This window comes from Vidua macroura, chromosome 18 (assembly GCF_024509145.1).
Source record: "Vidua macroura isolate BioBank_ID:100142 chromosome 18, ASM2450914v1, whole genome shotgun sequence".
Taxonomy (NCBI): domain Eukaryota; kingdom Metazoa; phylum Chordata; class Aves; order Passeriformes; family Viduidae; genus Vidua; species Vidua macroura.
Window position 1 is genome coordinate 1948562 of NC_071588.1, and position 24381 is coordinate 1972942.

At 53.6% G+C, this 24381-nt stretch overlaps 1 protein-coding gene across 4 annotated transcripts; it reads left to right on the top strand.

Annotated features, from left to right (window-relative positions):
• The first annotated feature begins 74 nt into the window (after positions 1–74).
• On the top strand, positions 75–19854 carry SCARB1 (scavenger receptor class B member 1). Of its 4 annotated transcripts, none has more exons than XM_053994018.1 (12): positions 75–296; positions 3868–4025; positions 6141–6282; positions 6734–6937; positions 7095–7190; positions 7781–7893; positions 9747–9913; positions 10518–10636; positions 11685–11758; positions 12592–12643; positions 13106–13252; positions 18763–19854. In XM_053994018.1, exons 1-12 carry the CDS (start codon positions 177–179, stop codon positions 18883–18885), a joined length of 1515 nt encoding a protein of 504 aa, XP_053849993.1. In that variant the 5' UTR covers positions 75–176; the 3' UTR covers positions 18886–19854. The 4 variants fall into 4 exon arrangements, with proteins under 4 accessions (XP_053849993.1, XP_053849994.1, XP_053849996.1 ...); XM_053994019.1 differs by lacking the exon at positions 18763–19854 and adding an exon at positions 16125–17144; XM_053994021.1 differs by lacking the exon at positions 18763–19854 and adding an exon at positions 15512–15652.
• The last annotated feature ends 4527 nt before the right edge of the window (positions 19855–24381 follow it).

Genomic DNA, 24381 nt, shown 5'->3' on the forward strand with positions numbered 1-24381 from the left:
CGCGCGGGGGGGCGTGACCTCTCTCACAAACCCCGCCCACTCCCGGCGCGGCCCCGCCCCTTCGGCCGGGCCAGGCCGGGCCGGGCCGGGCCGGGCCGGGCCGCGGGGCCATAAAGCGGCGGCGGCGGCGGCGGGACCCGCTGCCGGTCCCGGTCCGCTGCCGACTGCGCCCCGCCATGGCCGTGGCCCAGCGCAGGCTGTCCGTGGGGCTGGGGCTGGCCGGCGTGGCCTGCGCGCTCCTGGGGGGCTGCCTGCTGCTCGTGGGGCCGCTCATCATCAGGCAGCAGGTCATCAAGGTCAGCGCGGCGCGGCGGGCGGCGGGCGGCGGGGTCGGTGCGGAGATGATCTTTAATAGTCGCCTCCAACGCAAATCTGTTCTGTTCCGCAGTTCTGCTGCCGGGGGCGGTGCGGGGCTCGGTGCGCTGGTGCGGTGCGGAGAGCCGAGCGCTGGAGGCGGCGGTGTCGCTGCTGCAGCTCCGGGCAGCCTCGGGCTCTCAGTCTTGGGCGGACGCGGGCTTGGGGTGTTCCACCTTTGCCGGCAGCAAATGTGCCCGGAGCGAGCAGGTTAACCATCCCTGGTTAGCGAGGGCTCTTTGCATCCCCGGAATTGGCTGGGGATGCAAAAAGTGCTTGGCAGAGCATCACCGCTAGCACCGACACTTCCTCCCTTCCCTCCTGCCTCTACCTGCGGCGCCAGTTATTCCTTTCATAAGTAAATGAGCGCGCTGCCGGGCTCCCAGGCGTGGTGCTTCCCCAGCTGGAAAGAGGATGATGTACAGGAGCGCTCCGGAGCAGCCTCCAAGCTCTCCTCTCTCCTAGACTGAAAGCCTGAGGAGTTGCTTCTCTGAAGACCTCTTTTATCCCCAGGAGAGGTCCTGAGGCGGAAGAGGGTTTGTCCCCAAAGCGTGGGGCTGTGGATGGAGTTGTTGGTCTGTTCAGTAACTGAGCAGTTTTCTGAACCAGCACTCCTGTCCCTGCTGCTGGGATGCCAGTTATCCTGCTGTCGTGTAGAGCTCCCCACATTTAGCCAAACCTTTTTCTTCCTGTCCAAGGCAGATGTGCTCCCTGCCTTGGCTTTTCTCCAAGCTTCCACCTACCCGGGTCAGCCCCTGAAAATTTCCTTCTGATGAAAGAGATGAACAAACACCTCACAGCCAATGGCTGGCGTTGTGTGTGGCACGAAGTCTCTGCCGAAAATGACCTACTTAAACATATCCCTTGGAAGTGCTAATGGCTGGGCAGAGCCAGGTAGTCCTGTGGATTAAAGAGTAGAAAATCTTTGTTCAGTTTCAGGACATCGGGAACCTGCAAATAAAAGGCTGAATGGCCCCCGCGGAACAGAAATGACATTTTTTTGTGCAAAAACCTTTCTGCCCTCTTTTTAGCTAATCCTGATTTTTTTTTTCAACCTAATTAGCTAAGTCATAGTAATTTGCAATGAGAGCAGAAGATGAAGAAAAGATCAACCCTTGTTTCTCCTCCCTTCACCTCAAGCCCTTGGTCTCCCCATCTTCAACATGACAGAAAATTGCCCTGAGCTCCTTTTTTTTTCCATTTCACATTAAGCCTAATAACTGAATGATGACGGGTGGTGAGAAACATTCAGCCCCTTACTGAAACTCCTGGGTAGGCCTTCAGAGCAGCGTGGGTAAGAGGAGCTTGAAGGGCTGGGGTTGGGCAGGTAAAGGTTTGCCCATCCTGGCTTCCTGAGCTCTGTCAGGATGCCGTATCCTGATGGAAAAGCACTTTGTCATGGAGAGGTGGTTGTTTCTAGGATATCTTTGGGCGAAGTGTGCAGGGAAAGCAAGGAGCTTGGAGCCTTGCCCCATCTGCACTGGGCTGCCTGTGGGGTTGGCCCTGCAAAACCTGGGGAATATTGCTGTTCTGGGAACATCTGGAATGCCGCAGACCTGCCTAAGGTAGGAGCTTGCACAGAGTGAGGCTGCATCAGCTCATCCCGCTGCCGCCCGTGGCTGGTCCCCTTGGGAGCTCGGGTGCTGTTCCTGGGTGGCAGGAGCCGGGAGCAGCACGGTCCTGGGTGAGGAGGAGGGTGCTGAGAGGACGTGGAGGGTGAGCTCTGACTGACACCCGGCTTGACTGCTGCAGTCTGCAGGGGAAACCTCACCTCTCAGTTTTACTGAGCAGCGTGCCTGGCTGCTGTGGCGGAGCTGCTGCTCTTCTGGCCCCATCTGGAGCCGATGGGCAGTAACCAGTTCCTTTCAGTTCCTCAGGAACAAAGATCAGCCTGGTCAGGAGGGGTCAAACATCTCAATGGCCCCTTGCAACCCATCTAGTTGACAAGTACTCTTGTTTTTATTCCAGATGTATGACCATGTTTGTTTTGACCTAAAAATAGCTTAATTTTAAGGCTACCCCTTGTGGATCTTAGCAGCACCTGTGGAGTACCTTGAGCTGCTGTGCCCAGGTGGGGAAGGAGCTGGGAAAGGCAGCAGGGAGCTGGGATGTAGCTCCATCTGACTGGGCACTTATTATAAAAATAATAGCTTATTTATAAAAATAAATTATATAAATAAATGCATATGTAACAAGTAGTCAAGGGAGTGCAAGACGGAACAAGCAATTAAAGGAAAGGAGATGTTGTTGATCATAATCCATTTGATGCTTGGAAATCAGGGTTGTAAAGCAGACTAAATTAAAATCTCTCCTAATTCCTGCTCCTTTGCCATGAAATCCTTGAGGCTGGCAAAATTAGAGCGGCGTGTGGTGGTGGGAAGGGTTTGCTAGGTTCCATGGGTTACACGACATTGTGGAGATGTCTTCCCAGGGATAGGGCTTGGATGAGGGGCTTGCAGAGGCCTCCCACCCACGGGTAGCTCAGCCTTGCCACGAAACGCCTCAAGAAAGAGGAGATGTTACGGGGGAAACCTCTGGTACCTCAACTCCCTGTGTCAGCAAATTCGTGCCCAGTCAGATGGAGCTGCTCCAGAGCTGGAGCTGCTGAGCTGCACCAGCATAAAGCCCACGTCCCTCCTCCTGTTCACGGATCAACCCCGCTTCCATAAGCTGGCTGGGTTACGTAAGCAGGGACAAGGATCTGTGTGCTCCCAGAAGAAGAGATTATGGTGGAACACATTCAAAGTGAGTGTCCCAGAAGGAACAAGCTCTTCCTGCAGCACCCTGGAGGCAGGGAGGGAGTAGAGCCAGGTGTACCCATGTGTCAGGTCTGAGCTAAGGAGGGCTTAAGTTGTCTTTGAGCTCCTGCAGGCATTTCCCAGCACACAGGACAGTGATACAGGAGCATGACTGTGCCTTGCCTTTGACCTGCCTCATGATCAGCTGTGAGTCAGTGCAGGTTGGCAGCTGAGAGGAGGCAGAGGTGTCCTGTGCTGTGCTGGTGGGACACAGATGCCTTGCCATCCCAATTCTCCATCTTCTCTTTGGGATTCTAATGGGCTCTCCCTGCTGGTACCCAAACAGTTGTGAGGATATCTGTGCCACTCCTTGTTTGCTTTTAGCTTTGTGGAGCTGCCAAACTCATGAGCAAAGGCCTTTGGGACAGAGAAGTAAAACGTGCAGAGTAGTGAATAATTCAGAGCCAAGCCTGCAGCACATCAAAACACTCAGAAACCCTGTGGGTAGGATTAGAAAAGTTAAACCTGAATAAATATGCCAGCAGACATCCGGTGGCATAAACCTGATGCTTCTGCACACACAGGATTTCTCACTGTATATCTAGCTGAGTTTCAGTCTGCCAAACACACCTGGATCCTCTGGAGAGCTTCTCTTGTAACTGCCACCTTCAGCTGTGCCTTACATTGAGCTGAGGGTGGATGTGTTCACCTGCAGCCACAGAGCCCAAATGTTGTGACCACTTGTTTTTTTTGGTTTTTTTTTTTTGCCTTCCAGAACGTCAGGATCGACCCCAGCAGCATCTCCTTCCAAATGTGGAAAGACATCCCTGTTCCTTTCTACTTGACAGTGCATTTCTTCGAAGTGCTGAACCCCAAGCAGGTCCTCCAGGGAGCGAAGCCGGTGCTGAGCCAGCGTGGACCCTACGTGTACAGGTCAGGTACCACTGGTGGTCCAGCTTGGCACGAGCCTGAGCACCCTGCTGCCTGCCAGGCTGCTGGCTGGCTCCTCTGGCAGGAGGGCATGGCATCAGCAGGCCCGGTGAGAGCCCAGGGGCACTGGATTTTAGGTGACCCAGATGTGCTCTGGTTGCTCTGATCTTGCTGAAGACACACGAAGGACCTCTGGTCACTGAGACAGGGAGATTGGTGGGTGCTCCACTGAGTTCTGGAGCTCAGTCTCTTTCTGGGGCCTGTTGGGCAGGCAGACCTGGGCTGCTACGGTCTAAACATGGGTATGAGGGGTGTTGGTGTGGTGGTGGGTGACTCTGTCTTCAGAGTGGTGCTGTTGACTGTGCATTTAAGAGGCCAGCTCTTGAGCTGGAGTCGCCTCAATATCAAACTTCATGGGTCAGCCCAAGTCCTTACCTGAGGTGAGACCCAGAACGTGCCCAGCACGAGTGCTCTGGTCATGGGAACCAGTATGGAGACCAAGTATGGAGCACCAACACTGGGTCAGACCCACACACAGCAGGGCTGGGTCTGTTTGCCATGGCTGAGGATGGTGGCTGAAGCCCCAGCTGCTTCTCAGCACCTGAAAGAGGAAGCAGTGCTTGATGTTGAGCGTGTGAACCTCCCCGTGAGCAGTGATCTTCAATATGTTAGTACCTACAGCAGTGGGGTGAGGTTGAACAGCAGCCCAAGCAAGCTCATGGGGGAAGATTACTGGTTAATCCAAAGCTGTTTGAGCAGTGTGAGGGGACACCTGCAGTATGTGTGTGCCCTTGTTTGCCCTGGCCTTGCCAGGGTGGGTTCTGTATGTTGCCATCGCATCGCTCTCCTGGCCTGGGGAAAAGCTTCACTTACTGTAAGTAAGAATAAACAAAGGGGCAAAGCTTATTAGTGTCCTTGTGTTCCTGCTGAGCTAGATTAGTGCCCTTCCCTAATGTGGGCTGTAAAACAGAGGCTCCACAGTGAAGGACTTTGTTTTTGCTGGTGAGCTGAGCTTTAGTTCCTCCAGGAGCAGGAACAGGCTTGTGGTGTTGGGGACAACCTCGCACTGCTGCAGAGCACTGCAGCCTCCATGAGCCTTGGGCTGCCCCTGTGGTGTGGGCTGAAGTCCAGCAGCACTGGGCTGATGCCTTGAGAGGCTCCCTAGAGCAGAGGCTGGACAGTGTTAAAGGAATAAAGCAGGGATTTATTAAAAGGCCTTCAAAGGATGCACCTTGGGCAGTGCAAGAGCCCAGCTGTGGCTACACCCAAGGTGGATGGCACGTCATGAGTTTTCACACTTTTATAAGTTTTGGTCCATTTCTGTTAATTGGGGTTAATTGCCCAATCCCAGCTCCAGGTTGTGCAGTCCCACCCTCCCAGGTTGCTCTCCTCCATCCCCTGCTGTTTGCACTTTTGGGGCTGAAGCTGTCACAGTGTCCTTGGTTCTGGGGCTGGAAAAGGATTGTTCAGTGTGCCTGAGCTGTGAGGAGAGCTGCTGGCACTTTGTATGGAGTTCAGAGGTACACACCAATGCAGTGCAGAGTCTGGAAAATCTGAGAGCTAAAAGGCATCAGGCAGTGTGCAGGACAGGGATGGCCTGAAGCCCTGAGGAGCAGAAGCCCATGATGCTGTGTGGAGGGTCAGGCTGCCCTGGACCCAGGAGCCATCAGAGAGCTTGGGAGCAAATCCCTGGTGGAACATGGGGCATCTTGGCTGGTCCTCTCCTGTGTGCAGGTGGTTTTGGTGCATGGGCTCTGCATGCCTGGGCACCTCTCTGGTGTGCCTGGGCTTAACAGTGGCTGTGGGTGAAGCAACACGGGAGATTTACTATTTTGTCTTAAATTTCTTGGGTAATGAGTTGGGAAGAAACACTTTGTGCCTGCAAGAATCCACCCTGTCAGGAATGCCTGGCTCCTGGGCTGGCCTCTCCTCCTGCCAGGCCCTAACCCTGGCTGGGGTGGGAGGTTTACATCTGCTCCCACACTGCCTCCCCAGCTGCCCCAAGGCTCCTCGCTGGGCTTTGGTGTCCCCCAGCAGCAAGCCCAGGCCTGTGCAGCCCATTCTGGCTCGAGGGGCTCTGCCTGGGGATGGTTCCCATGATGTCCCATCTCTTTGCAGGGAGCACAGGTTTAAAACAAATATCACATTCCACGACAACGATACCGTTTCCTACCTGGAGTACCGGCACCTTTTCTTCCAGCCAGACTTGTCCAATGGCACGGAAGACGAGTACATTGTTGTGCCAAACATCATGATGATGGTAAGTGCTTGTTGCCTGCAGGGGTTCTCCCTTCTGAGCTTGCAGGGAGGGTGGTGAGATGCAGCACTGAACCACAGGATTACTGACTCACTGTCTTGTAGGGCTTAAGGCTGATCAAACAGTGAGGTGGTTAAGCTTATATAATGCAATTTTCTGCTCTGTGGGGTTTTAATTGTTCTGTTAGGCGGCTACCGTTCCAAAACCAGAGTGTGCACAGCAGCTGGTTTTGAGTCTGCAACCTCATCTGAGCATCCTGTGGGGAAATCAAGCCTGTGAGCCCTCAGCTGCTTTCTTCCCCAACTGGGAATAAATGAAGAACCTTGGTCTGCCCTGAGGATTCCTCTGGGGTATAGATGGGAGATGATAGCAGAATGATTTTGGTTAGCACCAAAAGTGCTTCGTCTTTGCTACAGGTGAGCCTCTCATGGTAGAAGTTTGTTTTCTTCCTCAGGGAGCAGCTGTGATGGTGGAAAAGCTGCCAGGATTGGTGAAGTTCTTGCTGAGCGGAGCCCTGGCCAGCCTGAAGCAGGAGGCGTTCATGAACCGGACGGTGGGGGAGATCATGTGGGGGTATGACGACCCCCTCATAGATGCCATAAATCTGATTGTTCCTGGCCTGCTCCCTTTCAAGGGGAAGTTTGGATTGTTCATGGATGTAAGTAAAAGTGTTGGCTGGGAAGGCTAGAATCACAGCAGTATTGGTCCTGGGGGTAGCTCAGACACTCAGCTAAGCAGAAGCTGAGCAGCTGATGATGTGTGAGTCAGGGGTGTGTTGCAGCCTTAGATTAAACAATCATTCCTCTTCTCTGCAGTTTAACAACTCCAACTCGGGGCTCTTCACAGTAAACACGGGCATGAAGAACATCAGTGAAGTTCACATGGTGGATTCGTGGAATGGGCTGAAGAAGGTGAGTGTCTGGCAGCAAAGCTTGGATAGTGGGGAGTGCCTGATTTAAAGCAGGGTAAGCTGAAAGCTCTGGGTGCTGCTGTGTACGTGTCAGGTGTGAAGGAAAGTTTCTACAGGACTTCAAGTGCTGCAACTTCTGTTCTAGCAAGCTGGCAGGAGGCAGCCATGTGGCAAGGGGCTTTTCAGGAAGCATTAAATTCATCTCCTCATGGGTTTTTCACTTGCACTCCCTTGCAGTGCTGTTGGAGCTGGGTGCCTATAATGGTTGAAGTCTCAGGCTCCTGTGGCCTGTGTTGAAGGTGTTAAATGCTCTTGTTAAAGGATGCTTTACTCTTCCCTTGTGGAATTCTGCTCCCAACTGAAATCAGCTGAAGGTAGAGCTCAGCTTCTGGGGGCAGGTGGATCTTGTCCATTAATTGGGTGGATGTTTGGCTCACAGAACCATGGGGGATGGAAAACGTGCTTAAGATGGGAAAGATCTTGGCTGCTGCTGTGGAAGCAGTGTGGGGTGGTGGACATTCCATGCAGGGGTGAGAGCTGACTCCAGCAAGCTCGTCCTTCTGAGTTCTTCTCTCCACACCTGTCCCACAGGTGAACTACTGGCGGAGCAGTAGTTGCAACATGATCAACGGGACGGCAGGGGAGATGTGGCCACCCTTCATGTCCCCAACCTTCCTGGAGTTCTACAGCCCTGATGCCTGCAGGTGAGGCCACAGCTGCCAGCCTGTCCCCATGCAGGTGGCAGGACACGCTGCAGCCATCCTGCACAAGCAGAGGGCTCAGGAATTGTTCCTGTAGTTAAAGTTCAGCTGCAGTTCGGGTTTGCATTACCTCTGAGCTTTGCAAACAGCGTAGTTGTCTCATTATCAGCATCTTGTGGTGTCCATAAATACCTTCCAGGTCACTGGAGATGTCCAGCTTGCCCACGTTGAATCAGTACAAAATAACCAGATGTGGTTATCTAATGTAGGCAGTTAGAAGGAGAAGTAAGGGTTGTCAGAAGGAAATGCAACTGTAACTGCAGAACTCTTTCAGCTGACTAAGCTCTTGGAGAAATTATGTCTGGGAAGAGATTCATGCCACCATTTTCCAGGCTCTTTCTTCTTTTTTTTTTTTCCTATTTTTTTTTTCTATTCTTTTTTTTTTTTTTTTTCCCTGCCTGTGTAAGACACCCTGACCTTAGCTGATCATCACACAGAGGTTAAAGTACCCCACTGTGCCTGTGCCTGAGGCTGGAAGGAGGGGAAGCAGGCACAAAACCCCTGTCCCCTAGCCTGGGCAAGATAATGAGAATTCCAACTTTGTAGATAGTGCTGCAAAACAAGCAAGTGCTCCTGTTGAACAGAGAACAATGACCAGTGAACAAACAGACAGCTGAGCTGAGCAATAGCACAGGGATTCCTCTGCACAAGGGACATCAGCAAACACCAGAATGGCCCCGAGCCAGGAATTTACAGGGAAGTTTACTTGTAACTGAAGTTTAAACACATACCTGCCCCTGTGAAACTACAGGAACCTCTGGAACAGAGCCTGCTTCCAGGCAAGGCTTCCAGTGAAGTGGAGGAAACCGAGCTTGGTTTCTTGTTGGCACAGGAGGCTCCTGCCACACAGAACTGTGGGGAAGTGGCTCAGCTTTTCAGACAGTGCTGTCTTCTCCCCAGACCTCTGCCTCAGCCTCTGTTCACACAGTCACAAACATCAGTTGGTAGGCTAAGAGCATACCTGCCTCTGCAGGGCGGGCAGGGCCCATCTCTGCTCTGTGCACATGAAGTGCAGCTGATGCTGAGAGGCAGCTGCCAAGCTTTTAGGGCTACAGCAAGCTCTGCCTCCTGGCTGGGAGGTGAGCAAAGCCAGGAGGCACGTGTGTAACTGCCCTGAATCCCCCCCTCCTTGGTCCCAGCATCAGAAGGCCTCTGTAGGAATGAGCATCCCCTTGGCCTGCCCAGGCTGTCCTGGCAGCCCACTGTGACCCACTCGCCCATTCTCTGATCCTCTGATCCCTGCAAGCCTCACTCAAGTGTGAAGGGAGCAAATTTTTGTCCTGGAGACTTGCATCAAACCTGGCCAGCAAGTTTGCAGCACAATATCAACAGCCTCTAGTAGCAAGAAAAAGACCTTGCTGCGTCAGGTAGGGAAATTTTCCACTCCCCTGGCAGTCTACTGCTGGAGTTGGCCTGCAAAAGAGATTTATCTGGTGTCCCTGCCCTGTAACGGAGCACCTCGGAGCCAAGGTTTGCATAAAGTGGGTATTATCTCTTGGAGAGCAGCCCTGGGGATTACTACATGCCTTTAAACAAATCTCACCTGGATATAGCAAACAAGCCTGTGGTTTCTCTCCGTAACTAGTCCTGACCAGCTCTTTAGATGTGCTTAAAACATGGAAATCAAAAGGCTCAAATACTCATTCCCCGTTCCCCGGAGGGCTGCTGAGGGTTTATCTTGATCTCAAAGTCTAAGTTACATTGCAACTGCATCTTATCCAGCCAAGATAAGAACCCACTTCTGTGCTGGGAACCTGTTGGCTAATCCTGATCCTTCTCCACTGCAACCCTTCCAGATCCATGAGGCTGGTGTACGAGCAGTCAGGGGAGTTCAAGGGTGTGCCCACCTATCGCTTCGTGGCGCCCAAAACCCTCTTTGCCAACGGCACAGACTACCCACCCAACGAGGGCTTCTGCCCCTGCCTGCAGTCTGGCATCCTGAACGTCAGCACCTGTAGGCTCAGTAAGTCCTTTCCCCCCCTGGCTCTCCTTAGTGGGCCAGTATTAAATTTGAGATGCAACAGAAGGTTGACTGTCCAGAAAAACACCTCTAGTGCCTGCTGGGATGGTGAAAAGTGCTGCTGGGCTCTGCTTGCACTCCCACAGGCCTCTCAGCAATGTGGGAAAGAGGGAAAACCTTTTTTAGAGGCCTAACCTTCAGTGCCCAGCCCTATGAGAGCCTGGCATTTGTGGGAATGCTCAAGCATTACATCCCCTGGGCTGGTGGGGGGAGCAAGGAAGAGGCAGCCCACGCAGCTCCCAAATGCAATGTTAACTCTGGACACTGAGTGTGTGTGTGACAGACCAGGCTGGCTGTCCTAACTCGTGTCTGGGAACAGGGACTTGCCGAGGCATCGTGTGCCGAATGCTGCGGGGAGAGAGCGGCTTGGTCCTGGATCCTCCCAGATCAGTGGGACAACCTGCAGGGAGGGAGGGGAAGGAGATTGCTGGTTGGGAGGAGGAAACACAAAAGCCTGTTCAGACCAAGTGCTGCAAGAGCTTAAAAACTTCAAAAAAAGCTTTTAAGAGGGTGTGGAGCAGATTAAGATGCTTTCAATCTTGTCCAGATGCGCCGATGTTCATTTCCCACCCTCACTTCTACAACGCCGACCCGTCCCTGGTGAATGCAGTGGAAGGCCTGCACCCCAACAAGGACCAGCACGGGCTTTTCCTCGATATGCACCCCGTGAGTGAGCCCACCAGGGTCCTCCCCTCACCCCAGGGACCAGCCCAGCATGGGGGGGACACTGCCATCAGCTGAGTGGTGGCAGCACTCTGCTGTCGTGGCGCTGATCCGAGCAGGTTCCATAGTGCAAAGCCTGGCCAGGACATGTGCAGATAAAAATGTCAAAGCCATAAACTAATTGAATAATTAGCCTGGCTTCTAGAGAATTGCAGAACTAATGATAAACATAATTGTTTCGATAAGCACAGTGAAACTCTTTCCACTGACTCAGGCCTATAAGACTAGGAGGTGTGTCTGGCAGCAGCCCAGCTATGCCCCAAATCTGCAGAGGCACACTGCCATGAGAACTGGCTGGCAAAGTCTGGAGACCACGCTGTGGCTCAAGCTGGCACCTCCATTTTTTGGGCTGGCTTCTTCCACTCTCTCAGCCTGCCCATCTGGAGCTGACTGCCTTTGGACTGGGCTGCTGCTGTGTTGCACCCCTCACGTACCCACAGCGTGAGGGTGAAGTCACCACTCCAGAGGGGTGATCTGGGGTGTCCTGAGGTGTCACTGTCCCAGCTGCTGATGGCAAAGGGACTTTGGGATTTTCCACCCACAGCCTGTGTTGTGTGAGGTCAGTTTTTCTAAATGTTCAGTGATACTTGCTCAAGGAAAAAAAAAAAAAAACTATTTCCCTCTTGAGGTAAGATAAACTCTGTGTCTTATCTAGACATTGGGTTCTGACTGCTTTTCTTATCGCAATTATGAAAATCTAATTAAGTTTATTACAGTATCAAACATCTACTGATAACAGTACAGTTAACTACATTTTTATCTAGCTGCATGCTGCTGACTACAAACAGGGACAGTCCAACAAAAATTCTCTGCTTGTAAAAATGTGTTGCAAAACTGCAGAGTCATGAGAAATCAATGTCTTAATGGGTGTCAACAAGACCAGCTTTGAAATGTGATGCTTTTCATGGTCTTGGAATGTTGGATAGGGTCTGTTGGTCCCAAGAAGTCACTAGGAAGTTACTGATGAACTGGTTGTTCTCTTCTCCTGCAGATGACAGGCATCCCCATGAATTGCTCCATCAAGCTCCAGCTGAACCTGTACCTGAAGCACGTGTCTGGTATCACGTAAGTGGTCACCTCCTAGAAATGTCCATCTCCCTTCCCTGAGCAGGGAGTTCTGCTGATGCTGAGCTTGCTGCAGAGTTTACTCTCTCCAAAGCTTTACCATGAGCAGTTGTCCTACTGCTGGAGCCAGCTGGCTCCTGTTGAAACATCAGCCATTCCAGTGACCACAAGCTCCATCCTTTAGCAGTGCAGAGAGTGGCTGCCTGTTTGCTCAGCTCGGGCAGTGTCCCTGTCCCTCACCAGACAGCTGAGGGATGTTATGTTCCTCCTGGTGGGGCTGGAGCTGTTCACCTACACTGTGCTGCCTCTCAGGAGTCACCTGCAACATGGAGAGGCAAAACCCACTCTGCCTGTGGGGTAGAGAGTGAAGCCTGTGTCCAGAAGACACTTCCAGCTCTGTGAAAGCAAACAGGAGGTCTCTGTAACCAAACTCTGTGGTGCCAGATGTTAAATACCAGCAAGGGTGGGAGTGTGCTCTTGCTGCTTGGGCTGAGGGGCAAACACCTGCAGACAGCCCCCAGGTGACTGAGACATGAACTTTGGCATTCTGGCTCACTGAGTTTCATCTCCCTGGAGCCCAGGTTTGGGATGGCACTTATTGCTGTCCTTGGGCAGCTAAACCCCCGTGGAAGCATAAGCTCTGCTCCTGCATGGAAAGTACCTGGTCCCCCAAGGTGGGAGCAGCTCACTGGAGCAGCAGGGATTGCCACCTCCTCATGGTTTCCTGGCCACTGTCAGTCTGTCAGATGTGTCCCCTTAGGAAGAGTTGTGGTGCTAATTGTGACCTGATCAACCATAAACCTAAGCTTCTTTTTAAATTTTCTTCCCCCCAGTCAAACAGGGAAGATTAAGCCAGTGGTCCTGCCGCTGCTGTGGTTTGCAGAGGTGAGCTGCCTTCCTCAGCCTGATTCTGCAGAGCCTCTCCTGCTTCCCCATCACCCAGTGCTGGGGAAACTCCACTTTGGATAAAGCTTTAAGCCAGCCAGACTAATTAAGCACCAACAGAAGGCTTTTCAATACTTGGCTATGCCATTAATCCCTCTGAGCTGAACAAACCCTGCACTATACTTGGTAAATCTCTGGCTCTGCCCTAGATGTGGGGTTAAATAGGGCCCTGGACAGAGCTGCCAGCATCTCTGTCCTCCCGTGGGCCAGGGAGTGCAGCCTCCAGCTGTGGGTGCGTGTCCAGCTGACTCCTGCTGTTTAGTAAAAGCTCTTAACCTGACTGAACCTTGCATAAATTGCCTAATTTATGCTGGGAGGTGGTGGGAAAGGAATCATGCAGCTGGTCTGTCTCAGCCCTGGACGGGAGGGAAGTGCCACTGACAGCTCTGTTTTTTCGAGCAGAGCGGATCCATCGAAGGCTCGGTCCTAAAGCAGTTTTACAACAACCTGGTGCTGCTCCCGTCGGTGCTGGAGTACCTGCAGTACACCCTGCTTGGCCTGAGTGTCCCACTCATTATCTCAGCAGCTGTGCTCGTGGCAATGAGGAAGGTAAGAATCTGCAGGTGCCTGGTGGGAAGTGCTGCCAGTCAAATCAGACTCAATCAGACGACGTAGCTTGGGCTGACAATCTAACCTGTCTGAGGAAACATTGGCTGATGCCACCAACAATCTCCTAATGGTGCCAGGTGCCAGCAGATAGCAGCAGGACTTCCTTAGCCTTCTAGCAGGTAGATAACATGAAGCATTTCTGGCGTTTTTGGTGCACAGCAGTGATGGAAGTGCCTTCCTGGGGGAGGAGGTATTTCTCAGCTCACCCAGCTAGTGAAGAAACAATCCTAGTTTATCAACCCAGCCTCCATAGAAGGCAGCAGCAGGTCTGTGCTGTTGCACAGATCTGGATCTCTGCAGGGTCCCAGCGTTTTTCCAGTCAGAACAGAGCCTTCTCCAGAGGATGGAGCTAGCTGAACACAGCATGTTAAGTGAAATGCTGTGCTTTCACAGAGGGGACACAGCCACTGTGGCTGCTTCTCAGCCCAGCACAGATTCTGTATTTCCTTGAAACGCCCTTGCTGTGCAAACTGCTCCAAAGAGCTCTGGGAGTGAAACCCTCAGAGCCCTTGTGGATCTGGCCTTACTGAGAAGTGAAGACCTTTGAAGCCTGCTGGGAGTTGGCAGCTGGGCTGTGGGGCAGGCAGTGGGGTGAGGCTGAGCTGTCAGGACTGAGTATAAAACAGCCAAAACACTCAGTGCAGAGCTGTGGCTCTGGCTCCACAGTGATCTGGTAACACTAAGCTCTCTCTACAAGCTTTAGTTCTGGAAGTAGGGATCTAACTTCCTAGCCTAACCCTATATCAAAGGAAGCTGATTTAGCTTTGCACTGCAGTCAGGTAGATTAGGCTGGCTCTAAAGCTGCAGAGGTGAAGAGGCTGCTTGTGGGGATAAAGGCAGTTCTTGGAATGAGAGCAGAATGAGGGGGAGCCTGTGTGAGGGGCTGCCTTTGCTCAGCTGGTTCCTGCCCTTCCTGGAACACCGATGCAAACCCACCTTACATAGTGCCAGGTTTCTCGGAGTACCAGGTAATTGGATTTTAATCAAGTCTACAATTACTTAAGTGACTTAAACACATGATCCCAAATCCCCTTGTTCCTCCACACACTTCCCTGCAGGGTGGGAGTGATGCTAGGGCGCAGCATGGAGCCCAGAGCTCACCACCAAACCCTTACTGTGCTCCCAGGATGGTCCTGGGCTGAACTGCTCCCCTTCAGCACATGTCAGTGGTTGCTGGCAGACAGGCTGCACTCTGCTGCATGAGCCCAGGGGCTCTGAAAAAGGGCTGGGCAGCTGTTTCTGACACCTTATGCAGCCCTGAGCTGGCATTTCCTCACCCTGCTTTGTACAAGTCTTAATTCCTGGTATCAAAGAGATTTAACCATGGGTCAGGGAGAAAAGCTGGATTTTTACTCACTGAAGCCAACTAAATATCTGCTTGTGAGATATCCCAAACCCAGGCATAAGCCAGCTGTATTTCTGTGCTCAGCCAAAAGAGTCATGAAGTGTTAGAACTAAAAATCCACGCAGGAAGTGCCTGACTACCTGGAAAGTGAATAAAAAGCCTCAATGACTTTACAAATCTCTAAGAAGGCTGCAGAGCACATGAACGTCTCCACCTAATGAGTAGATAAGAGGTTGTAAACTGGAAGACAGCGATTTGCAGCCAAGGTGTGTTCCTCATTTGATTGAAGTGTTGCTGATCTTGCTCTGATTGCTTAATCGTGCACAGTCCTGCCTCCTGAAGTCACAGGCGATGTCAGAGGGGACACTGAGCAGGGACATTGTCCACACCTTCACGTGTCTGCCAGCGTGAAGGTCTCCCTGAACCCAGCTCCTCCCTCAGGTGTCTTGTGTGCCTCTGGCTTCTGGAGGGAGCAGTGTGCTCTGAGGCCAGTGTAGATGAGGTACTGTGAAACACTTGAATCTTAGTCTAGCTTATAGTGGAGCCAGTTTAAAATGCATCTGTTGGACTCGCAGCTCTAAAAAAAGGTGTAAAATACCCCCAGATTTTGTAGCTCTCTGCCATTGTGGCATAAAACCTGTGTGGTGACACTTTCAAAAGGCAAACAGACCATTTTAAAACTGGCTTGACACTGAACAAAATCTTAAATAGGACTTAGTTTAATCTAAATTTCGAAATCCTCATTAATAACTCGATTCTAGTTAAACAGTGATTTCTCAAATCTCCTCCAAGAATTGGAACCCTCCTGAAATTCATGTCCGAGTGCACCATAAACCAGACTGATTGTCTTCTAGGAAAAGTGCTCTTTATTTTGGAGTAGCAATAAAAAGAGCTCAGACAGTAATAAGGCAAACCAGGCCACCTCTGCCAAAAAGCTGCCTCCGGTTAAGGGGACGGTGTTGCGGGAAGCCAGACTGTAGGTGGGTACCCACGGCAGGTAACACGCTTTTCTCTCCTCCTGATTTGATTAAACTTCACTTAAAACCAATCAAATGAAACGTTTGCTGTCCACATCTCCCAGACATGCCCTCCTGGCGAGCTTGGTGGAACAGTGTTGTCTCATGGCTTTATCCGGGGCAATCCAGATGTCTTAATGCTGGCACTAAACCAGGTTGCAAGCACGTGCTCTTGTTGTTTCTCCTGGTGTAGCTGATCTGCAGCCCTGATAATGTCAGCAGGGATCAGGGGAAAAGTAGGATTGGTGTGAGGAAATACTTTTCTTGCCTGTTTTCTCCCCCCCCCCCCCCATCTCTGAGTGTTTGAATTCCAGAGGTAAGTTTTTTGAAGGGGTAGAAACTTGTGGGGGTAACAGAGGTCAGTCCACTGGTGGGTGTCACCCCTCCCCTCAACAGAGAGGCTTTCAGGAGGGGATTTCTGATGTATAAAATGTCTGGGTTTGTATTACAGGAACACAAAACCACTGAGTCGTTGAGGTTGCAGGGACCTCTGGAGGTCATCTATTCCAATCCCTCTGCTCAGGCAGAGTCACCTAGCTCAGCACCATGTCCAGATGTCTCTTAATGTCTTCAGGAATGGAGATTCCCCAGGGCAACCTGTTCCCGTTTTTACAGTTTTCACAGGGAAAAAAAAAAAAAAGAAAAAAAAAAAAGTATTTCTTAATGTGCAGATGGAATCCCCTTTAAGTGTTTCAGTGTCCCTTTGCTTTGCTCTTGTCCTGCCCCTGGACACCACCAAGAAGAGCCTGGCTCTGTACTTCCTCCCTCCCTTCAGCAGCTTGTTTTCAGTGGTAAGATCCCCCTGAGCCTTCTCTTCTCGAGGCTGAACAGGCCCAGTTCTCTCAGCCTCTGCTCACATAAGAGACTCCAGTCCCTGAATCACTTCAGTGGTCCTTTGCTGGACTCTTCCCAGTAGCTCCATCTCTCTCTTGTGCTTGGAGGCCCAGAACTGAACACAGTACTCCGTGTGTGGCCTCACCAGTGATGAGCAGAGGGCAAGGATCACTCCAGGACCTGCTGGCAACACTCCCAGTGCAGCCCAGGAACCAGCTGGCTGCCTTTGCTGCCTCACCCTCAGCTGTCCCCAAGACCCCCAGGTCCTTTTCTGCCAAACTGCTGCAGAGCTGGGCGACCTTTAGGGTGTTACTGGTGTGTGGGGTTGTTCATCCCGAGTCAAAGAGCTTGTACATCCTCTTGTTGAACCTCTTGAGGGTCCTTCCAGTCCTTTTCTCAGCCTGCTGAGGTCCCTCTGGTGTACCAGCCACTCCCCCAGGTTTTGCAGATCATTAATAAAGATATTAAACAGGCCTGGACCCAGAATTGACCCCTGGTGTACGCTGATGGTTACTGGCCTCCAACTCAGCTCTCTGGGCCTGGCTGTTCAGCCAGGTTTTCAGCCCACCTCGCTGCCTGCTCATCCAATCCCAACTTCATCAGCTTCCCTATAAGGTTTTTATGGGAGATGGTGTCAAAAGCCTGGAGTTCAGGTAGACAATATCCACTGCTCTCCCCTGCTCTACCGAGCCAGTCATTTCATCACAGCTGATCAAGCACAGTTGCCCCTTGATGGAGCCCAGTGACTACATTTGATGATTTAATTGTCCTTCATGTGCCTGGAAGTGGTTCCTAGAACTAGCTGCTGCATCACTTTCTCGAGGATGAAGGGAGACTGACTGGTCTGTAGCTCCTGGGGTCGTCTTGATCCTTTTCAAGACAAAAGTGGCATTTGCTTTCCTTCAGTCTTTGAGCCAGGACTGGTCAAAGATGACAGGGAATGGCCTTGCTGTGACACTCATCTCATCTTGGTTCTTGGATTTGTGCATGTCTAGGTTCCTTCAGTGTTCTCTGACCTCATCCTCTTCACCAAGGGTGCATCTTCCTTGCTCGGGACTTTCCCCTGGTTTCTGGGGTTCCCTGCCTCATTCAGCCCCAGGCCCTCATGGTTCCCTCCTCTTTCCTTTGTCACCTGGGTACTTAGAGAAGCCTTTCTTGTCTCTGACATCCTTGGCTGGATCCAGTTCCAGTTGGGTTCTGGCTTTCCTGACTCCATCCCTGCATGCTGGGAGAGTTTCCCTATGTTCCTGCCAGGTTACCTGTCCCTGCTCCCGCCTTCCACGTGTCTCCTTTCTGCATTTCTGTTTGGAGCTCCTGGTTCATCCATGCTGCCCTGCTGGCATTTTTCCCTGGCTCGGGGTGCTTGTTAGGGTGGCCTGTTCTTGAACTTGAATATTAGCCATGCTTTTTGCCCTGACTGCATCCCCTCACCAGAGGTCTGTAGACCTTTTTAGGCTCATAGACTCCTTAAGGTTGAAAATTCCTCCAAGATCCTCAAGTCCAAACTTCAGCCAAATGCCACCATGCCCAAAGAGTCTCCAGGTGTTCCTGGTGGTATCACTGGTGCCCACACTGGAGCAGCAAAGGGCAATAGTCAGAGGGTTAGACAAGCCTCACAGTCCCTCCACAGCACCCCAATCCACGTGCCCAGCGAGCAAAAGGCTCTGGGGGAGGGTCAGGCTGATGTCCCTGTCCCCAGCAGCAGGAATTGACCCACTCTTGTCACCTGCTGCTTCCTCCTGAGGTTCTTGCATTAATTAGGGTCAGGGCCCACGTGGTCTGTTGGAAGGTGTATCTGGCTCCTGCTCACCTTTGAGGGTGGTGAACCTCTTTTGTAGGTGTGTTTAGGTGAGGAGGAGCCACCTTGGTGCCAGAAGGCACCAGCTTCCACGCTTGCCCAGAGGCTGCACCTACCTTTATCCTGGGAAGGAGCACTGCCTATGTGTGCTCCAGCTGGTGCCTGGGGCTCTCCAGGCTCTTCTGCCCCTCAGCAGACTGTCCCTGTCCCTTCCATCGTGGATGACTGTCCCATAGCTCCTCCACACAGTCTCCAGGCTGGGTGCTCGGGTGGCGGTACAGGTGCTGGTGGGCAGGAATGGAAATAACCTCGTTTTGCTAAGGTACAAACAGGAGGTACGAAAATGTTCCACTTAAGAGCAGGGTCCTTGGCCGCTGCAGGAGGGTTTAGGTGTGCATGGCCTGGGTGGGGACGCCGGGTGTGTGGCCAGGCTGTGACCTCTGTCCCTCCCCTGCAGAGAAGTGCTGCCGAGAAGAGCCCCCGTCCCCCCGGCACGCAGAGCGGAGCTGCCCCCTGCTCCGAGACCACGCCGCTCCTGCACCACGCCGACAGCCCCAGCCAGGACGGTCCCGAGGCCTGAGCCACCCCCCCGGCACGCTTCCCACTGGGACACCCTCCCACTGGGACACGGCCACGCTGCAGGTGACACTGCTTCGGATCCCCAGAGCTCTCTGGAAGATGAGCTCCTGGACAGCCCGGCCGAGATCCCGCACAGCACAGGCGTGGGACGGTCCTGCTGCTCAGCATTCCTGCTCATCCAGAAGCCTCAACGCTGTTCAAGAACCCTGTTGTCCCCAAGGGCCGGCCTGAGCCACAGCCCTTCTCTCTGGTGGAATGAAGATGGTTGCTGACTGATCTGAGAAGTTATTTGCAATTTAAAACTGCCTATTGCTAGGGATAAAAGGCACTTTAATGGCAGCCTTTAAAACAAATGAGGTTTGTATAGGTAGCACTGATGGGATTTAGTGATCATTTTAAAAGCCACTGTTCATCTCACCAAACGGGGCACGCTGTCCTGGAGCCACTCACAGTTTTATTGCCACTTGATGTAACTGGACTAGGCTGCAAATCATTTCTGGGTGCTGTCACTTCAGTGATGTCCCTTCCCACAGTACCTGGAGCCTGCCTGGGGTTGCTCCAGCCTTTGCATGTGTTGGAGAGTCGTGGTGATTTTTAAAGCCCCAGTTCTGTGCCGTGCCCTTGTGCTCCACAGCGATTCCAGCTCACAGCCCTGTTAATCTCTCCTGGCTGTAGGTGGCTGTGTGAGATGAGCCTTGGCAAAAGCTCGGTGGCACATCTGAGCTGTCACTCAGCTCCTGGCAGTTGTCCCCGCTGCCTGCTCAGCCATCTGGGATCAGCTCTTCTGGCCGTGGCCATCGGCACTGGGAGGCACTGGTCACACTGGCTGACCTCGGCGAGGGGGAAGCTTCGCCCTGTCCTTGCGTGTTAATGCAGATATTTGTGCTTTGGAGAAGCAGGAACATGTGCAATCGTGAAAGTAACAATGGCCTTAAGTAGGGTTTGATTAAAGCATTGCAGCTTTCTGAAATGGTCTGTTGGGTGACCTGGGTGGTCTTGTCTTGGGCCCCACTTTCATGGGAAGGAACCCCAAAGCTTAGGAATATTTTTGGAAAATTACTAGCCTGTATTTGCCTTGCCCATTCCCACTTCCAGCCAGGAGTTTGGGAAAACAAAGGGGCCAGCGCTGGAGCACCTGACAAGGATGAGACAGAGGTGGGGAATCTCTGCTCTGGCTTGGAGCAGAGGACTTGTTGCACTGTGTGTGACATGGATGCTCATGGGGTCTGGAAACCTTTGTCCAGGACAGCCCTGTGACTTTCTCGTGGGGCAAGCAATACTTTTCTCTTACACCTCCATTCCTCTTACTGGGCAGGAGGAGCACAGGACATAAACCCAATTCTGGGCCCAGTGCATTCCCTGCTGGCCATGTCCCAGTCCTGCAGTGGGCCTAGGCTGCCTGACCATGGAAACAGCCCTGATGGAGCTCACAACGGGGAAAGGTGGCACTTTGGTCCGTGGGCTGGACTCCCCTCCGTGTCTGAAGCGTGTCTTGCAGGCGTGGCAGCACCGGCCAAGTCCCTTCTTGTGGCCACCACTGCTGGGTTAGCCCATGGCACAAATCGCCACTTAGAGTGATTCTTAAACTGTGAACTCGCTCTGGCCTTGGATCCGAATGTATCCATCGGCAGAGAGCAGCTCACAGCCGCAGCCTCGGCCAGCGGCGATGGAGCCGGGAGCGGGCACAGCGCAGGCTACAGCAGCGAGAACGCGGGTGGGCTCCCTTTGAGGGGCTTTGACCACGTTACGGTGCTGATTGCAGCCGGACAAGCGAACACGACTAAACCACGGGCGCACGGCTGTGAGCACAGGCCTTGGCGGGTGGTTTTTGTGTGCTTTTGCAGAAGAACGCGGAGCTGGAGCTCCTCGCTCGCACCGGCGCTGCGGCCCGGGCGGGAGCGCGGCGCTGCAGCGCTGCCCGGCGGCCGCCGGAGGGCGCTGTGGGGCCGCGGACGCTGCGGGACGAGGGGACGGGGGGGATGGGGGACAGGGGGGGGACCGAGGGTCTGATCCTGGGGGACAGAGGGGGACAGAGGGGACAGGGGGGGACGGGGGGGGGACAGAGGGTCTGATCCTGAGGGACAGAGGGACAGGGGGTCTGATCCTGGGGGACAGAGGGGGACAGAGAGGATAGGGGGTCTGACCCTGGGGGACAGGGGAGACAGAGGGGACGGGGGGTCTGATCCTGGGGGATGGGGGGGGGGGACAGAGGGACTGACAGGGGGGGACAGGGGGGGACGGGGGGGACAGGGGGTCTGATTCTGGGGGACAGGGGGGACAGAGGGACTGATACGGGGTGACAGAGGGGACAGAGGGACTGATCCAGGGGGACAGGGGGGGGACAGGGGGTCTGATCCTGGGGGACAGAGGGGACAGAGGGACTGATCCAGGGGGACAGAGGGACAGGGCGCTCTGATCCGGGGGGATCTGACCCTGGGGGATAGAGGGAACAGGGGGTCTAATCTGGGAGGACAGAGGTGACAGAGGGACTGACCCTGAGGGACAGAGGGACTGATCCTGGGGGACAGAGGTGACAGAGGGACTGATGCTGGGGGACAGGGGAACCCAGGGTCTGATCCTGGGGTACAAGAGGTCTGACCCTGGGGGACAGGAGATCTGATCCTGGGGGACCCAGGGGGCCCCGGGCACGGTCAGAGATCCTCGGCACTGATCCCCTGGCCCGAGCCCCGCCGTGTGCCTGTCCATCGGCACGCAGCGCTCCGGTTGTTTTCCTCCTGCACTTCAGTCACCTTGTTGGCCGCTTGTGAATTTTCCAACTCGTTTTAAAATGCTTCTCACAGCGCCGAGTCCTTCCCTGGCCCTGAGTCACTCTCCCTTGCCAATTCCCTCCGTACGCGGCGTTCAGGGCTGTCACAGCCCTGGTGCAGCACGCTCCCTCCCCTGTGCCAGGCCAGGTTGAAGTCATTCACCCTCTCCCGAGGATTTTAATTGGCCCCCACAGGCTCAGTTATCATCACAACAATCTCGATTTACTGTGGGAGCCGCCTTTCACCCGGCCTGGCACAGCCATGGGAAATGAAGGAGTCATCTCCATCCTCGAGGCACTTCATCACCCGGGGGGAACTGTCAGGGCTTGGTGTCGACTTCCCCCACGATGTGACAGAGGCTCCACTGTCTCCCCTGGAAGAGAGAACAGAGATAACACAGCCCTCTCCATCCACACTGGGGGTAGGGTGCTTTCATAAACGCAGCACAGGGGCTTTTCCCACTCCAGGTATCCATCTCTATCCCACCTTTCCTGAAGCACCCCCAGCCTGGCCATCCTCTGGGGCTGCAGGGGTGAGGGGACAGTGCAAACCCTCCTACCCCAGGAGCAATCTCTGTGTTATCCCCTTCACTGTGCCCCATGGCTCCCAGGTGTTCCGTGTTAGCTGTGCTGGGTTAAAACCCTGCTGGGCAGAGAAGGCTCTGCTTTTTGCTCTGGCAGGGCTCTGCTTTGAGCTCCAGCGAGTCTCTGCTCTGGGCTCTGTTTGCTCTGCTCCTCCTCACGGCAGCCAGGTCCGTTCTTGAGCTGTGGCTCTGGTCTCCTGCACGTGAGGCTCCTCCAGCAGTGACCAAATCCTCCAGCGATGCAGGCTGGGGCTGGGGCTGGGGTGCTTGTGGGCAGATGCGTCTCTCAGGGCAGAGCTCAGGCTCTTCTTGCTTAGAAAAACCCCAAGAAACCCCCAAACAGAGCAGTGTGGAGCTGTTGCAGTTACAGGGGTGGTATGGTGCTGTGTGATGGGGGAGTGTTTTTCCTCCTGGAAGCTGTGTGGTACCCAGCTTTATGTCCCTGCAGTGTGGGACTGCAGGGTCCAAAATCCAGGCAAGAGCTGCCTGGAGGAGGTGAAGTGACTCGTGGTACCTGGTTTCTCTTGCGTTTGGCCACAAAGAACCTCTCTGTCTGGAAGAAAATTGCTGGAGGGCCTTAAGTAGGGTTTGATTAAAGCATTGCAGCTCTCTGAAATGGTCTGTTGGGTGACCTGGGGCTGGGTGGGTGGTCTTGGGCCCCGCTTTCATGGGAAGGAACCCCAAAGCCTAGGAATGTTTTTGGAAAGTTACTAGCCTGTAGTTGTCTACCACACCTGCTTTGCCCACTTCCAGCCAGGAGCTGGGCTTTGGCAGAGAAGCCTGGGCTCTCAGGGGTGTTGGATGGTTAAACTTTACAGTGTTTAATGCCTCATTGAAGGAGTGTGACTGAATGTCCTTCCACCTCCTGCTCTTGAGGACACAGGAGCTTAATGTTACTGCCTTGCTGCTCACCAGAGTCAGGGCTGGGCCATTTCTGGGAATGAGCCTGTCTGTGCACGAGTTCCTCCACCCAGGGCTGCCAGAAATTCTCCTGCCCTTCAAAATGGGAAGCAAACCCCCCTGTACTTCTTGCTTTGGGCTGTTGTTTTTACCGAGGTGCCCCCGTGTACAGAGCATCCCTTTGGGACGCCCATCCTTGCTGCTGTGGGCTTCCCAAGTCACCCTAGTGCCACCTCCTCATGGCTGATCATGGGACAAACCCCACTGGAGCCCCTGTTTCCCTTCCCCACCCACGTGGGGAAATGCCCACATGGCAGCAGGGAGATCCCACTGAAACCCAGGCCTGTGGGGCTCAGGGTGGTGATGTGCAGCCGGCTCACATCCATGCTCCCTGTGTTTGGGAGAAACAATTCCTAAAAAGGAGCAGTCAGATGGCAAATTGATACCAAATGGTGCTCTCAGTCCCTTGAGGAACGAGGTTTGATCCCTCAGCCTGCGGTTCCTGGGGGTCAGGACAGAGGCACACAGTGCTATTTTAGAGGCATTTCTCTTTAAAAAAGTTTATTATTTTCCTCCTTTTGTAAGTTCCTAATTTTCCCAGATATAAACTGGCTTCAGATTTGATGCTGATGGGACAAGATGCTGCTTTGGGTGTGTGTGGTGCCTGCAGGATGAGGAGGGTCTGAGAGCCGTGCCCAGCCCTTCTCCAGCTGCTTTGTGGGTGCTGCAGGAGCAGGAAGCATCCCCAGCAGCTGATTCCAGAGCAGGGGCTTTGCCAGCCCCACAGGGTTCTCCTCGGGTGGGGACAATCTTCATCAGGCAACACCCCAAGGGCTGCCTGCCTGGTTCCCAGCCTGGTGATCCTTCCCACCCTCGCTGCCTGCCCCTGTGGGTGCTGCTGCTGCGTGTTCCTGGGGGTATCCAGCTGCATTTCTGGCCTTACTGACACTCTTTGTAGCGCTGTTAAAAGCCCCATCTCCCTAGGTGACCCAGCTGCTTTGTGTCTTCTCCATCTGCTCTGGCTCCCAGACCAGTTCCTGGAGGAAATTGCCTCCTGAGCGAGCAGTGCCAGGGACAGGAGGCTTCACCTGGTGCCCAGGAGCTGGGACTGTGGTGGGTCACAGTGTCCCAGCACTCCTGGTGCTGAGCACAGGGCTCTGCCAGGCCTGGAGGCCATCGAGGGGGGAGAGCTGAGCTTTGCAGCTGAGCTTCCAGGGAAGGAATTTCCAGCAACTGCAGATCCATC